Source organism: Charadrius vociferus, unplaced genomic scaffold (genome assembly GCF_000708025.1).
Source record: "Charadrius vociferus isolate BGI_N301 unplaced genomic scaffold, ASM70802v2 scaffold650, whole genome shotgun sequence".
NCBI classification, from domain to species: domain Eukaryota; kingdom Metazoa; phylum Chordata; class Aves; order Charadriiformes; family Charadriidae; genus Charadrius; species Charadrius vociferus.
The window spans coordinates 2,716,253-2,732,071 of record NW_009646736.1 but is presented as its reverse complement, the minus strand read 5'-3'; the positions used below and the strand labels follow the sequence as shown (position 1 = coordinate 2,732,071).

The window sequence follows — 15,819 nt, the reverse complement described above, 5'->3', positions numbered from 1 at the left end:
TACATGGTATATTGGGGAAAAGGAGGCACAGGTTGCCTACAACTTGCAGGAGGAAACGTATGTACACTGAGTTACAACACTGAATGAAGTTTTGCCTCTCAGTGAAAAAGGCTGACATTACTTTAAATTCAGCAGCAGAAATCGTTCTGTTTCATTATCTGCTTTCAGATTTTAGTGGTTGTGTTTAAGGTATCTGGGATCTGCAAAACAAAGATTTATATAAGGCATAAACAAAATGGCAAGTAAATTGCTTTGGTGATGCATTTAATTTGTAGATTACTTTTTTTTTTTTTAACAAAAAAAAAGCCTTGCCAAGCAAAATAAGCAGTTATAGCAAACAATGCAGACTTTTTTTTTTTTTTTATTAAATACAGCCAGTATGGTGGAGCAGCTCATTCCCTGTTGGGCACGCAGTTAGCTAGAATACAAAAAACTTGGTACAGATGGCAGAATAGCACAGCATTCTTCATAACCAAGAGTGGGGCTATTTATTTTGGACTAAGGAACACATTTATTCTGGTTTATAAAATTTGCAAGCTAAATTGTTAATTTTGTTTCGTGTGTGTTAAACTGTAGCTCTTGGAAGCTTTAATTTATGTGGCTGGCTGCTTAACAGTTTCTTTTAAAGACTGATTTTGTAGTGTACTTCATTTTGATGGGAATCCTTGCGATAGATGAAAGAGAAAGACTTCTGAGGCAGCAGCTTTGTACCCTCTGCTCTTGGGCAGCCCTCTCATGGGTTGAGCACTTGCACAGTACCTGAAATTGGTTTTAATACTGCGTTTAGAACAACTATTGCCTTTCCCAAATTTACTTCCAAAATTAAACTTGGCTAATAAACAGTATGAAAGGGGAGGGGAGAAAGAAATAACCAGTAACTCTGCAAACACGGAAAAATGTGGGGTTGTCCTCTCACATATGGAATGAGATTTCCCGCAGAAGGCTTATGTCATCAGACTGACTAATTTAATTTTATTATTTCATGATTTTGGCATGCAGAATTTCCAATTAATAATTTAAAAAGCATGGGTCAAAAGAGTACTGACATTAACTGTATTTGAAATGGCATCTTGTAGTCATTCATGTGTGAACGAACCTAGCTCTCTTAAACACACTGGTTTTTAATAAAATACCTTCTTACACCGAACTCACGCTTACCAAGGTGAGCTGAGCGTACTTCTCTTCAGACATATCTGGCAGAAAGGTTCGACATACTAAATTAGCACAACGTGTGCCCGATTTAATATAACTAAATGAAACCAAATCTGAGCAGAAATGTTTCTTCTCAAGGCAGGGGGAGATGCGCTGGTTTTGAATATGTTACGCAGTATTTGTGTGATTAGCTTGTAACACTAGATAGACACTTCTGGTAGGATAGTTAACACCAGTTCAGGATATAAATCATCACTTTACACCACCAGTCCTAACAGAGAATACCCTTTCTCTCCCTTACTGCAACGAGAGAAATGAATCCATTAGAAAATCACCTCTGGCCAGTGATCTTGGGGAATCTGGCAAGCGTATGGTAGCACACATTTAGCACAATTTACATCATTTGTGAGTACAGCTGCTGCTACATTTTGACGCATTTTTCCAAACTGACTGGAAGCGTTAGTTATGCGCAGCAACTAGTCCGGGATTTTTGTGAGGCTGAACACAAGTTAAAATGAGCAGGTGCCCCCTTTCAGATCACCAAGTCATTTTTCTGAAGCATCTCTAATTTGGAAGGGGGCAGCATACAACACTGCTTTATCTTCCTCTGCACTCTTTTGGCTCACATATTCCTAACCAGCTGCCCATCCTTTGGATTGTTTTTCAACAGCATCCCCAGGAAGTGCTTTGAAGTCTCAGAAATATATATATATATATAATTTAGGTTGACATACTTGGCAGGCTCATTTAAAAAATAGAATTGTTTCATGGCATGACACAAGAGATCTCTTAAGTGAGTTATAAAGAACTGAAGCATTTCTAACATCCGCCAGCTTTTGCCTACAGTTCCTAATACTTTCTTTTTTTCTTCCTATCGCCTGTATTGAATGAACTTCTTGTGTTGTAATATAACTCTGTAAAAGAGTAAGTTTTATAATTTTTTGGAATGCTTGAAAAAAACATCCTTTCCTTTACCAAGGATTTCTACAGTTGAAAACATGAAGTATAAAAATCATTGCGTATGTCTATTTCTGATGCTTTCGTTAAGAATAGTGATCTGAAGACACCATTGACTATCTGAATTAATAACAAAATTAAAATTCAGGTAGTTGTCACAAATTCTGCTAGCATAATGACTCACAGGAAAAAAGGAAATCATTCTGCTGAATGTCTAGCCCAAACAGCATGCTGGCTTAGGGCAGGAAAAAACTGTTTCTTCTTTTCTATTGCTCAATACAAACTGAAAATAAATTATCCACCATTCATGACTCTATTACTGATTGGTATCTTAGCAGAGCTGGGAAACAGATAGATAATGATGGCACTGAACAGCCAGCGTGCGCAGACCAGAAATCAGATGTTGCATTTACTGATGTTTGCTCTGTAGCTTTTCCTTTTCTGTGTTGCCATTTTAACTTCAGGATTGGATTCTCCAGCATTATTTAACACTGCAAGTTATTATAACGACAGGAAAAAGATCCCGAGTGACAAAACACGGACTTACTGCCACAGTAAGTTCAGCTTTCAGTGACTGTTGAGAGAACTTGCAGCTGTTTTGCCAAGTTGCTGCCCTAGAAGCGCTGAATGACTTTTGGCTCGAAAAGGCTGTGCTTTCATCCTTTGTGCAGGCTCTTGCTCCCGTCTTTTGCAGTCCTTTTTCATTCGTGTATTTCTGGTCACTTGGTAAATGTTTTCCTGTTTAGTTTTTGACAGATTTTTTTTTTTTGTTACTAAATGGTCAGTTGGAACAAATAAACAAGAGGTAAATTTAATTTTTAAAAAAATCTCTAGTCTCTTATGTGGTAGGTATTATCAGTTCAGGGGACACTCAATGGGTGCTAGAGTTTCTGCTTGTATTTAAGCTCACTGTACATCAAGCACAAAGATCAGCTATGGTGGGTCAGACCAAGGGCTCGTTTAGCCCAATAACCTGTCTGTAACACTAGCCAAAAGTGGTTGTCAAGGGAAAAGCAGGAGAGCAGGTAGGCGTGTGTAATACTTCCTGAGTGCTCCCCTGTTCTCTGGCCAGGAGCAGCTCGGGGACTTCCTGACTCAAACGTGGTTCTTGGTCTGTAGTAACAAGTAATAGACTTATCTCCCATGAACTTCCTCTGCCTCCTCAGAGCCGTGTGAACATCTAGCATCCACAAAATCCTGTGGGGAAAAAGTTTCGCTACTTAACTCTGTGCTGCCTGAAGAACCCATTCCGTTTCTTGTTTTGAGCTTGGCTCCTGTTGATTTTGATGTCCCCTGTTTCTTGTATTGAATGCAGCAGCAAACAACTGATGCCTGTAGAAAAGAACCATCTGAGATGCTCAGTTCTGACACTTGCATCCAGAACTACGTGGAAATACAATTCAGACCGTAGGTGCAGCTATAACTCCCATGAAGTCACTAACCATATAGGGATCTTTAACCACACTCTTCCTATGAGCACTATGCAGCGCTGTGCCTTTTTTTCTAGGAATACTAAGTCCAGCCGAGATGTTTCATGACCAGAGGTCCTGACCTGCTCTATGTGAACACAGCTTGACTGTGTAAAGAACATAACTCACCCTGGCGTATACCAGATTTCATGTGCCTTTCTTTTGAGGAATTTCTGGAAAGAAATACTAAAGCCCTACGCATGCAACTATGCCACATGGGTGCTGCCCTACCTTAACCTGCAGACCAGACAGACTTGCTCTTTTTACTCATTCATTCTTCATTCCTTCCCTACTGAAGAAGTTCTTACTCCCTCTTTCCCCTCAAATATTACAAGTATTTAAAAATCAGAAGGATTTTTTCTTTAAGGGAGTGCAATTGCTGTCAGTAAATACATTTCCTCCCTATATCTAATCACCATTAGGTGGAAGAGAAAGATGAGAATGTCCATCTAGACATAAGCAACTAGGAGACTACAGAAGCCAGAGGACTCTATAGAAAGGGAAGAAATTAATGCATGAAAACGTGGCTGTAACTTGTTGCACTATACGTCAGTATTACAAAGCGGTGCAGTGCAGAGATCAGCTGGTGACTCGCAGTCCATGCTGTATGTCCTTTTGTCTAGCTCTAGTCCGATTGCGTGTGCTGAACGCCCCTGAGTGGTTGAAGCTATTTAGGTGCCCTTCTGCAACACCTCCTACTGAATTGCAACTGAAAGGAGTCTGGTTTAGTGCCACAGGGTTGCTTTACAGCGTGAACGGAAGCACAGTAAGTGGGGATGATCAGGAGATCTCCTTCAGAAGTGCAGGTCTGGTCCAAACCGAAATGCAATGTATATACTTAAGGAGCTTTCAAAGCATATGAATGTCCAGAAGGAGAGGACAGTCACATTAAGAGTCCTTCCCCGGTTTCAGCAAACTTTGCCCTTGTATACGCCAACCTCGCTGAACACACTTGCACTTTAACCTCGAGAAGGTAAAGACCTGAAGGCAGTGAACATGTTCACTACATTAATCAGTATTTTGAATTTTACTGCTACTAATTGGCAGCTGTGACAACAGACTTGTTACTCTGTTCCTAGGTGGTTCCTCTCTAAAAGTGAAAACGTTGAAACCCACAGCGAGTAAAGCTTTGAAGTAGGCCACAGTAGTCCTGGAGAGAGCGTATTGCAATGGTGTAGCCCAAAGGCACAAGCCTAACGGCATACTACTACCTACCCATTTTGAAAGTTTAAAAAAGAAATAAGTATTTTGATGAAATCAATAATGTAAGAAAACTTAGAGCAGGGAGGCGGCAGGGTTTTGACTTAAGGAACCGTCCAAAGTGGGAGACGCTCAGTCTTGGTTAGTCAAGTGTAGCACGTTTTTCGTAGTCACTCGGTTTCAGGGACATCCAAGATGATCATGAAAAACATCAGTTGTGATTTGGAAACCTGTGGGAATTTAAATCTTTGCCTAAGTCACCATGCTAACATTATTACTCATTTCAAGTTGTGGGCTAGTTGTTTTGTACTCGTAGTTATTCTGAAGCTGAGTTCTATAAATACTTAGTTTTCCCACCACCATCACAAATTTCTTGGTGCTTACTGAGTATTTGCATTTTGACTATTCTGTTTTTAATTTCTTTAACTTTTAACTACATGCTTGATACCTGTCACCATGTAGAAGATACTTGTATTTAACAACCCCGTTTTCTGCCCAAGGCATAGGATACTTTAAATCTTTCTTTACATTTCTGAGAGTCCAGTGGGTTAAATAAATCCCGTTATTTCCTCAGATGATGCTACAGGTATGTCAGAAAAGCCGTTCTACATACTCATTTCTCCTTTCAGCCACAAGTGCCTCACAGTCCAGCAGAAGAACACTGATGCAGAAGACAAGGTTAAAAGTGTGATAAAGTTTCCCAGATAACGTAACTTTCCTTCTTCTTCAGATGTAGGTGCAAGAAACTACAGGCATTTCTGTGCGATTTATTACAACAAGAGCCCTGGGTTTGAGATTATCCATGGTTTGCTGGACAGGGTCATGCAGCTTCTTGAAGTACCACCAAATGAAGAGAACGGCTACACCATCAAGGCAACTGAAGGTAAGGAAGACAGAGCCACAACGTACAGCAGAGGTTGTTCTGGAGCTTCAATGTTCCCCTGCAAGCTGAGGTGAATTTTTGGCTGTTCTCAGCAGTAGGCACTAAGAATTAATATTATTATATATGGTATCGTACTGCAGTGTAAGTAAAAAGGCACTAACTGCATTCACTGATTGTCAGATGGGACTGCTGTCTTTCTGTGAGCTATTCTGAGTAGTTTTATACAAATTGCAAGATGACAGCCTTTTAAGGAGACTTACTGTAAAGTGTACGCCATGAGCTTCATGGACTGTTTATAATAAATTAATCCACTGACCGCAAGGCTAGGTAGGAATTCACTGAATTGATGAACGTGCCAGATACCCACTGTATTCTCTTCAGCTAACAGAGCCTCAAAAAGACAACTTCTTACACCTGATCTTTTAGTTTATAGCTTTATCTATAGCTTTTATTCATATGTGCCTTTTATTTATATATTCATATGAAAATATATGCCTTATATGTCTCTTCTCCAAAGAGCTGCTGTCTTTGAGACTGAACCTGCTGCTTAGAGAAGTAGTTGTGTAACAGCCCCCTTTCTTCTCCATGCAGGGCGAGCTGCACATGAATTAAAAATAACCTCCTTAAGTGCAAAATCTCCTCTGTGTATGTGCGTATGCATGTAAGAGAGAAAGCAAGCAGGTTGACCCCATTACTTCATTGAGAGAGCGTAGGTTGATGCAAGAGAGCAAGCATCAGCAACTAATCTGTTCCGCTACCTAAAATAACAGTGTAGTAAATACAGTATAGAAAAGCAAGACTGCAGGGATAGCAGCTACGATTCTACTTACACGTCAGGCATTGGTGTTCAGAGATAGGAGACTCAAACTGACTCAGCCTGAAGAAGTGCCTCCATTCTGCACGTTCTGGAACAAGCGGTGCCAAGAGAGTCCCCGACAGCCTGACCGAGCTTGCCTATTCATAGAACTTTAATGAAATATTGTTAGCTGTCTTCCTGTTTTGCAGCACGCTGCCAAGTTGCCAAACATAACACTTCAATTAAGTGGTCTCCTAGCACTTTAATGCACACTTGTGTCATATTAATGCTTTTTCCCCTCCTGTTTTTTGACAAAGTAGTATTTTGCTCAGTATTATTTAGGCAGACTTTCAGAGGGTTTATTAGAATATTGTTAACAGGATTCCCAGGTTGACCAGAGGAATGTTTAAACAATTGTACCTCTTGTTCTAGTTCTACCAAGCACAGAACAGGTAATAGCAAAGCTTCTTATTGGATGGGGGGCTGGGGGAGGTTAGAAGAGTCTCTAGGAGCTCGGTACTCAGCTGTCATTGAAGTCACACCAAACTGTTAGATTCCTTTTCAAAACTCTTCTGTAACTTGTTTTTGAATAGCCATATCAAGAGTTTGCTTTAGTACTGAAAATATTTGCAAGCGTTTTATATTCAGTACTGGAGCATTTCAGTGATGTATGGCTAGCTCCAAGAAACTGGAAGAGATCTCAAAAAATAATCCTAACACAGTGAAGAAATTATTTCTAGACAGTAGTGCTGCTTAGTATTCCTGATACCGCGGGATTTGTAATGCCCATTCCAAATCCCTGCATTCCCATGGCATTACTCCACAATGCATTTAGTGTAAAGGATGGATTATGCCTTGTCATATGCAATATATTACAAACAGTTTGTGGCTTTTGGCTATAGACAAAAAAAAAAAAAAAAAAAAGTGCCTACTACCTTCTGTTTCACCAGTGATTCAGAAGCTCTCCTGGGATGGCACGTAGATTCCCTGCAGTTCTCCTGACATTGGAATTTAACCTTGGTAACAATGCAGATGGCAGATACTCTAATGCCATAGTGAGTGCAGTGTCACTGCACCAACTTACTTAACAGACCTTGACTGCAGAGATGGTTGGAAGTCAAAGTAGTTTGGGGGATTTTGTTTGGTTTTTTGCTGGTTTGGGTGTGGTTGTTTTGTTTTTTTTTTTTTAAACTTGCTTTGCAATCTGTCAATTAAGCATGTGTGAGAGAGCAAACATCAGCAGATGATGGAGTAAGGTCAATTGCTCAGTGAAAAAAAAAAAAAAAAACCAACCACAAAACCTATAACATCTTAGAGACTGCTGCAGCATACCGAAATAATTCAGAAGAACAGTGCAAGTTACTTCAGAAGCTTTAAATCAGGACATTACACATGGCATGGGTTTTTAGATGCATCTTTATGGAGCACACTTGTTTTTTTATTGCCTGTGCAAAATTAAAATTTGTACAGTGAGAAATGGGTTTATCCTATGACTGTGATTTAGAAAGATCCTAGATGCTTTTTCTGTATGTGATTTTAAGCAAAACTTGAGACTGGTAAGCACCACAGTGTAAAGGGTTTAATCTTTTTTTTTTTTTATTCCTTGTGTAACTGATTAAAATAGTTCCAGTGATTGCTGGAAAACAATACAGGGGGGAAAAAAATGTTGTTTTTAACGAGCAACAATGAATGGAGAGATGTATTGGGCATATATTTGTCTCTTTCCCAAAATCACTTTGAAAAATGACATGCCTGTACTGTAGTCCTGTTTGGCCCATATGTGCAAATCATGGTTATTTAAACTCCTTCTGTTCTACCAACACCTAAGTGCCCTGTGATTTGACCTTAAGGTCAGAGCCTTTTTGCCTTCATAGCAACACCTGTGAGAAAAAGTACAGATGCTAGAAAATATGGGTGAAATTGTGATGTTCCCCTGGCCTTTGCACTATGCTGTGGCGTAATCTGAGCTAGGTAATAAATGGAGAAGAGCTGTTTAGAGCAGCCTTAAGGAACAGAGGCGTTTGAGTGACTGAATTTGAGGATTTCAGCATACATGTGGCATGCAATGCTTTTCAGTTTCTTAAAATTACTAATGGAACCTTTTTTTTTTTTCTTTTTACCACTAAACATACAAAATTCTAAAGTTTTAAAGACAGAATTCTTAAATGCTACCCATTGTTGTAAAATACGTAGAATGGATTTTTTTTTATATGTTAGTGAATCTTACAATTACTGGCCTAGAACAGCATTTTGTTTGGGTTTTTTTTCTTTGTTTTATAGCATAGGCATCCATAATCAAAGATAGATTGAGAAGGGAACAGTTATTGCATCTATCCTCAAATTTGTGTGTGCTCCATAATAAAAAAACATTCCATAAGACTCTTGGAAATTTTAGCCAGTTCCATACCATTAATAAAATGTAAAAATCAGTATGGGTGTGTATGATTAGGAGGTAAACAAAATAAAAATCAAACTTTTTAAACAATATGGGTAGGAAGAGCCCACAAATTTGGTAACATACTGTCAGGTAATTTAATAAAATTATTTTTGAGTGCACTTTCATTGGTTCCAGTTCCCTTGAATTGAAAGCTAGGGGCATTCTGATAACTATATTGCAAGGTGTTCTTAATTTCAAGTTTTAATCTCTGCAGGAACAGGTATGTCTTCTGCAGCACTTTGGTCATCTTGTGCTTCTAGATGACCACCTGAGATGACTATTTTCTTGCAGAACTCAGGACCATGATCACAGGAGGTGATGTTAATTATGGGATTTGGGTCCATAGTAAAGTGTTACTTAGGCTAAAAACAATAAAAAGGGCTCAGTAAGTACTGGCAGTAGATTCTATATCACAGTCTTCAAAGGAGTGGTGCGAAGTGTAAGGTATAATTATCCTCACTGACATTATAACATTTAGAATGACTGTCCCTTGTTTAAGGAAAGAAGCCCTAGTTTTGCAGTACCTTCTGAGTGTCTCTGTGCTTTGCAAATGGAAGTTAGTTGGGCACAAACTGTTTGTGAAACAATATTGTATTGAAAACAATATTCATATTTTATGAAAATGAAGCCATTTGACAGGTTCACAGAAAGTGTTAATGGTAAATCTGTGCATCAGTACTGCTTCGCTGTCTGCCCCACTGCCTGCCATGGCAAAATTGATATTTGATGAAATAGCATTCATTCATGTGAAAACAAACAATCCCTGAATAGTCTGAGCTTGGGACACAAGCTATTCTTTTGTACATTGTTGATTCTTGTGAATCTCAGATAAGGCTTGGATTATTTATTTTTTAAGTAGATGTTTGTGCCATTTGCTCTCTTAGGGTAATCAACAGCTTAGTAAAGCTGGCAAGTCAGCCCATTTGTGTTCAGCATAAGTGTGTACTTAATAAATGCATACTAAGTCTTGCTTCCTTCAGTAATTGACAGTTGTCTTTCAAAAAAAAAAAAAGGAGAAATCGCACTCCCTTCTTTTTACTGCCCTTATTTAATTAAATGAAAGGTGTGGTAAAGTGTAGAAAATTTTGATTCCACAGTAAATCATAGCAATAGCTTCTCATTTAGTAAGGTTTAGCTGTGAAATTAGAGGTGTAATAGTTATCCCCATAACTAAGGGCATCAACAAATATTTGCTTTTATAATAATAATTAGACAACAAACAACGGTCTAAATCTTCTTTTAAAGTTAACCTCAATTCACAAGACAAGAGAAGGGAAGTCTGGGACTAATTCTGAGTTACACGTGTAGAACTGAACCCCAGCATCTACCTCTGGGCATTAGTTTAAATCAGGAGACTAATATACACAGATGTTTAGTGTCCACGTTGAACTTGGCATTATCAATACCTCCTTTATTTTAAGGAACTGATGCTTGATTGCTCTTAATGGCAATCGTAGCCTTTCAGCTGCCTGTCTTGGCAGCCATTGCCTTGTTCATGGATGTCAATAATTGTGTATTTACTCACAGATAAAGGAAGTGTGCCAATTTTACTATGAAGCCTCCAAATATCATTTGTGACATACTAGAAGATATCAGTCAATTCTTAACCCATTTAATTGGCATTCAAAAATAAATACTTTATAGGTGCTCTTGCATCCTTGTAATTTCATTTATCTACCAAACTTATAATTTGGAAGTCTATAATCAGATTTGACAAGATCCATTTTCAATTAAAAAAAAAAAATATCGCCTGTATTCAAGTCCTCTCTGAATTTCATATTTGCCAATTCCCAAATAATTTTTTTCCTCACCCAGGATCAATCTTGATCATGCACCTTGGGATACTGACACCACATTCACATTCTTCTAGTACTACAGAATTCCCAGTATTGTTACTAAGTTAACAGCAGCAGGCAAGATATTTGCTTTGAGAATTGCACCATAATTCTGGTGCTCAAGACTCCCAACATCTCAGAAACATCCTCGTCCTGGTAGATTTAACCAAACATACTCCTCATTTTTTCAGTGGACTGGAAGATAACCTTATTATGTTCAAGAATACCCTTTTTTTCCCAGATGAAAAGAAATACTTATTAAAATCTTCCACATTTCTGTCTCACATAAAAAGTTGAGCCAGTCTTTTTAGCAGATGAAAGTAGCTTTACCTACAATTTGTTTCCACTATCCTTAAAAAAAAAAAAAAAAAAACAACTTTCTAACGCTGTCGGTCATTAATCTTTCCTAATTTATTCAGTTTCCTTGATGAATTTTCAGCCACTGCTAGAAATTGCGCTTCATAAAACATGATTAATTTCTCTCATTTTTCCCTGCAAGTAGCTTCTCTGATTTTTGGCCACTTGCACTTCAGCACTAAATATGAACATGGTTTTAGCCAAAAATCTTTGCGGTTTTTGTTGTGGAACCAGTACTGCTCGTTTATCAAATAAATTGTCCTTGAAGATCTTCCACTCCTATTTTTCTGTTTAGTTCCACCCACCCCCACCATAGGCAGCTTCATGAATTAACACCACTAAGAGGTAAGGACAGGGTTTTTTTAAATCTGACTGATTTTAGTACTTTTACATGTATTACCCTAATTCTGCAAGTGGTTTAAAGAGCTCCAGCACTGATCATTACAATGGCTTAATTATAAGTCATTTTGCAAAATTACATGTTTGTCACTAGTTCTTGTGGCTTTTCCAGTATTGGCCCCTACTTTGAGATCCAATTAATTTCTAATTAATTTCTCATCCTTTTCTCTTGAGCAATTTTCCCTGCAGGATCAAGGGAGCTTAGTTACATGAAGAACTACAGTTCTAACAACTCAGAATTAAATTATCCAATAAAATGGGTGTGGCTGCTCTCTTAATGTCCCTTTAATCGTCTTTTATCTCTGATCTTTATTGCCTGCCTGTAAATATGGGACTTCAGATTTATAGGACCTAAACCCCTACAAACTTAGGCCACGTTTATTTCTGTCTTACCAAGTATTTTCCCACACCAGTGTTGATGCCTCAAATTTGGCTGTAGCCGTTTTAACACCCAAGGAACACCTGGCAAAGACATGAACCAGGCGAGCTGCTTATATTACTTAATTAGCCAAAGTGGGAGTCTACAGAATCTGGAGTTTCTCCAGATAAACCTGATTTATCAAAACTTGACTGCACGCTGTACCACTGGACATCTCACAGAGGTGTGGTGCTGTTCCAAGTGATGCAGTTACGGCAAGCAACCCAGAGACAGTTTGTGGCAAAACACATAGATTGTTTCTGGAAATAAGTCTCATTTTATTCGCTTTGTGTTATACAATTGATCTTTATTATAGGAAAAAAAAAAAAGCTATCAGAAGTGAGTTTGAAGAGGGCTTTTTCCATTCTTATGGTCATTTCCTCTCCTTGTCTGGAAACTTTTGAATGTTCCTTCCCAATATCCTTCAAATATCACCTGTTTGCACAAACCTTATCCCCCCCCCCCCCCCCCCCCCCCCAAAAAAAAAACCCAAAGTAATGTATCAGGTAGAGGAAAAGTACATTATTTTAGCACTGCATAGAATAATAAAAGGTTTGACAGGCTTAGACTTCTGTGTCTTTTAAACTTTCATCACCAAATGATGTTTGACATGCTCCCCCCCCCCCCAAGAAATTAACAAGTTCAATAAGAGAACAAGGAAAATACTTGTTTCTCAAATTCAGAATGTTATTTCAGAAGAGAAACTCCTTTGAATTGACTCATTTAGAAGTATGTTTTCTATAGTATAATAGTGGGAGGAAAAAAAAAAAAATCCATGGTAACTGCAAAACCATTTGGGGGAGGAGTGCCAAGTCAACTTGTGAAGAGACACAAGCTGTCTTCTCTTCCTCTTTTTGCAAGCGCTAACTAACGAAGATTACTATGGTTTTCTTCCCATCACATTTCATTCTGACAGAATAGGGATGCTCCAAGAAGCAGTAGAAGCAGCATTTCTCCTGGCAGGTAGACTTTTCATTTTCTACCAGTTCCTGTCAACTCCCCGAACCATCTAAAACATCAGCAGTTGTGTTCCTGAGCTGAAGGTGTTCATTTCCTCTCCCTGACATTAAGTCCTTGCTCTCCTGCTGTTCCTTTACTGGGAAGGCCTCTTCACAGGTTAATTCTTTTTCCCCCTGCAAAGGCAACTATCTTTTTTTCATACATCATAACAAGTCTAACACAAAAAAATCTTCCTTGCATCAAGAATTTTAAATGTCCGCACAGTTTACATTACATGATGTAGAATTGGGTCGTTTCCATTTTTCCTGGCTTCTTACATTTTGAAATAGAAAGTTATTTCTTAATCATAAACTATATTTTCTATGTTGCACAGTCTTCTCTAGAAAAGAGAAGGGGGCAGTGGTCTAAGGGGCGAGGGTCAGGGTGCAGGGCTGGTGAAGCGCTACGCTGCACTGGTGCCACAGCTTCATCCTTCCATTCTCTCTGCACCTGCACAGATTGCTGTGGCTGGAGGCCAACTAAGCGCCTGTAGGCTTTCATTTTCACTACTAGATTAATATTAATGTTAGCAATTGTGAGCGTGTTGAATTTATCGCTCATAGTTAAGCGGTTCTCTGATCTGGTTTGATTTTTGAACTGCGATACGGAGGCAGAGGGGCAGTACTTCAAATTTAGTCTTACGTACATTTTCTAACATTTAACTACGCAATAAGACTTTAAATGGGAATTTGCACGATTTTGGCTCAAACTTTTGGATCAAGGTGAATGCAGGATCTTAAGATTAGTATTTCTGTTGCCAACAGCAGAGGAATTGACTTTACCTTTGCTTGTGGCGTATGTACTAGGAAACAGCAGATAGCAAAGAAATGCTGAGCTAGTGCAGCCTCAACCCAGTACACGTGCTGGGCACAGACCCTCCTTGCTTGGGTCCAGAAGCAGAACCGCCGTATCTGTTGCAGACCCCGTGTCGCTCCTGGTCCTGCGCTGGCTCACGCTCAGCCAGTTCAAGCCTTTCTGCTCCTCGAGGTGCAGCCATGTGCTTCAGCCACAAGGCGTTGCTTTGCAACGCAGATCTTAGTTGCTAAAACTAAGTGATTAACAGTGCCAGCCACTGCTGAGATTCATCACTTAATTATGTATTATCCCATGCTAGTTTGTCAAGTGATTTTCTAAAAGGCGTGAAATGCGGTAGCTGTGAAAGCGTAACATCAGGTGGCTGTTATTTATCTCGGCAAGTAGTGTCAAGTCATTGGGAGGGGAGGACGGCTTGGTCTAGGACACGAAGTGAATAAACAATGTGCGAACTAAATATGACATATTAAAGTAGACTTGCAGACTGACTTAGTGCTGGTTCTTGTTATTCTCTAATGCTTGTATGAAAGCAGAGCCTAAAAGCTAAAGTCTGCTGCCTTACTGTGCGTACATTGAGTATGTTATACCCCTACCGTAAAGAATATGGTTTATCGTTTCCTAGTTTCTGACAGATTCCAATGTTTGCAAGGATGAATTATTCCTTTAGATATTTAAATAGGGATAAAAACAGTCAGGGAACAGAAAGAAATTAAGTTGTTTTAATATTCAAAGCTTTGTGTTCTCTAAAGTGAAATAGCAAGACATCTTTAAAAAAAAAAAAAGATTTATTTGGGATTAGGAATTCTCTAGTTTTGTAAATAGCTGTGACACAATATCAACTTCAGTTTGTGACTTTTAGGCAGGACAAAGTCTAAGATTTCAGATAAATCAGATAAAACTGGCCTAAAAGCAAAGATTAGCTATGGAATGGTAACTCTACAGCACAGCTAAACTCCAGTGTAGAATTGCTCTTTCTCACAACTGCCACACAAATACTAATTTATTGAGCTTTATACACAAATACTGATTTCTAGAAAAATACACGGAATGTGATAGATTTCTTTTTAGGCTTCCTACTTCAGTTTTTCTGTACGCATTATTTAAGCAACCACCCTGGTACTCCAGCACTGACTACATGAAATCCTGTTACCCAGCTCCGTGACCCAGAACATCTGCTTTCTTTAGCCTCAGCATCCACCCAAACATTACCTTCCATTAGGAGAGGCAGGAACACAGTGATTTTACCCAAGTAATCTTAAGGGGCTGCCGCTGCTGTAATCATGAGAATAACACAAGCAAATAAAGAGGGCCTCTGGACCCGTTACAGTCTTCAACCACTTGCTGACATCCAGCAACACCAGACATTCTTTGTTAAAGCTCCCGGGGCGCTCTACAGCAAGAAGGAAGAATAAGTCTAGCCCAAAAGTCTGTGTTGGTCTCTGGTCTCAAGGCAAACGAAGGAAAGAGATTGCTAGCTACGCCAGTCCCCAGTTCATCACTGCAGCACACCTTAACATGACTAACAACAGCTGACTCTAGACCCAAGCGATATTATGATTATTTCCACACTACTTACAGTGTACTGTAAGTTTGTATTTGTAAAACAGTATCATTGATACCTAAACAGTCTTAAATATAGTCAAATACGGAATAGAATATATTCAGTTGTAGAGTTCTATATGAGGGTTCTCATGAGTTAGAAGAATCAGTTTTTCCTCACATCCTCCCCAAGATACACGTTAATAAAAATGCAGCCATTGACTTAGTTGTAACACGAAAACATTAATTGTCTGACCACTTCACATTTGGGGATGATTCTCCATGGTCCCTAGCCTTTGACTGCACAAGGACTCTAATAGTCAATTCTATTTTTGGATATTCAGTGTACCAATCCAGGTAAATAATTGACTGTCCCTTTACCCTCTTCTGCTATGCCCTCTATGTGGAGGCTTTCGAAAAAACATAGGGAAAAAAAAATCAGAATGAAAGATGTCCTTTAGACAGAGGAGATATTCGTTCATATCATACAGATATTTCTTCTGTCATCTTTTCAAGTGTTAATTATTGGGGGGGGGGGGGGAGAAAATTTTGGGCTTTTCCTTTA

At 38.9% G+C, this 15,819-nt stretch overlaps 1 protein-coding gene across 1 annotated transcript in view; it reads left to right on the top strand.

Moving 5' to 3' along the window:
- The window catches only part of FARSB (phenylalanyl-tRNA synthetase, beta subunit), a 39,836-nt gene that overhangs the window by 17,981 nt on the left and 6,036 nt on the right, over nucleotides 1-15,819 (top strand). Inside the window, exon 16 of the mRNA XM_009890224.1 lies at nucleotides 5,509-5,661. Within this exon, the coding sequence (XP_009888526.1) occupies nucleotides 5,509-5,661 (153 nt within the window). The remainder of the gene's footprint in view (nucleotides 1-5,508; nucleotides 5,662-15,819) is intronic.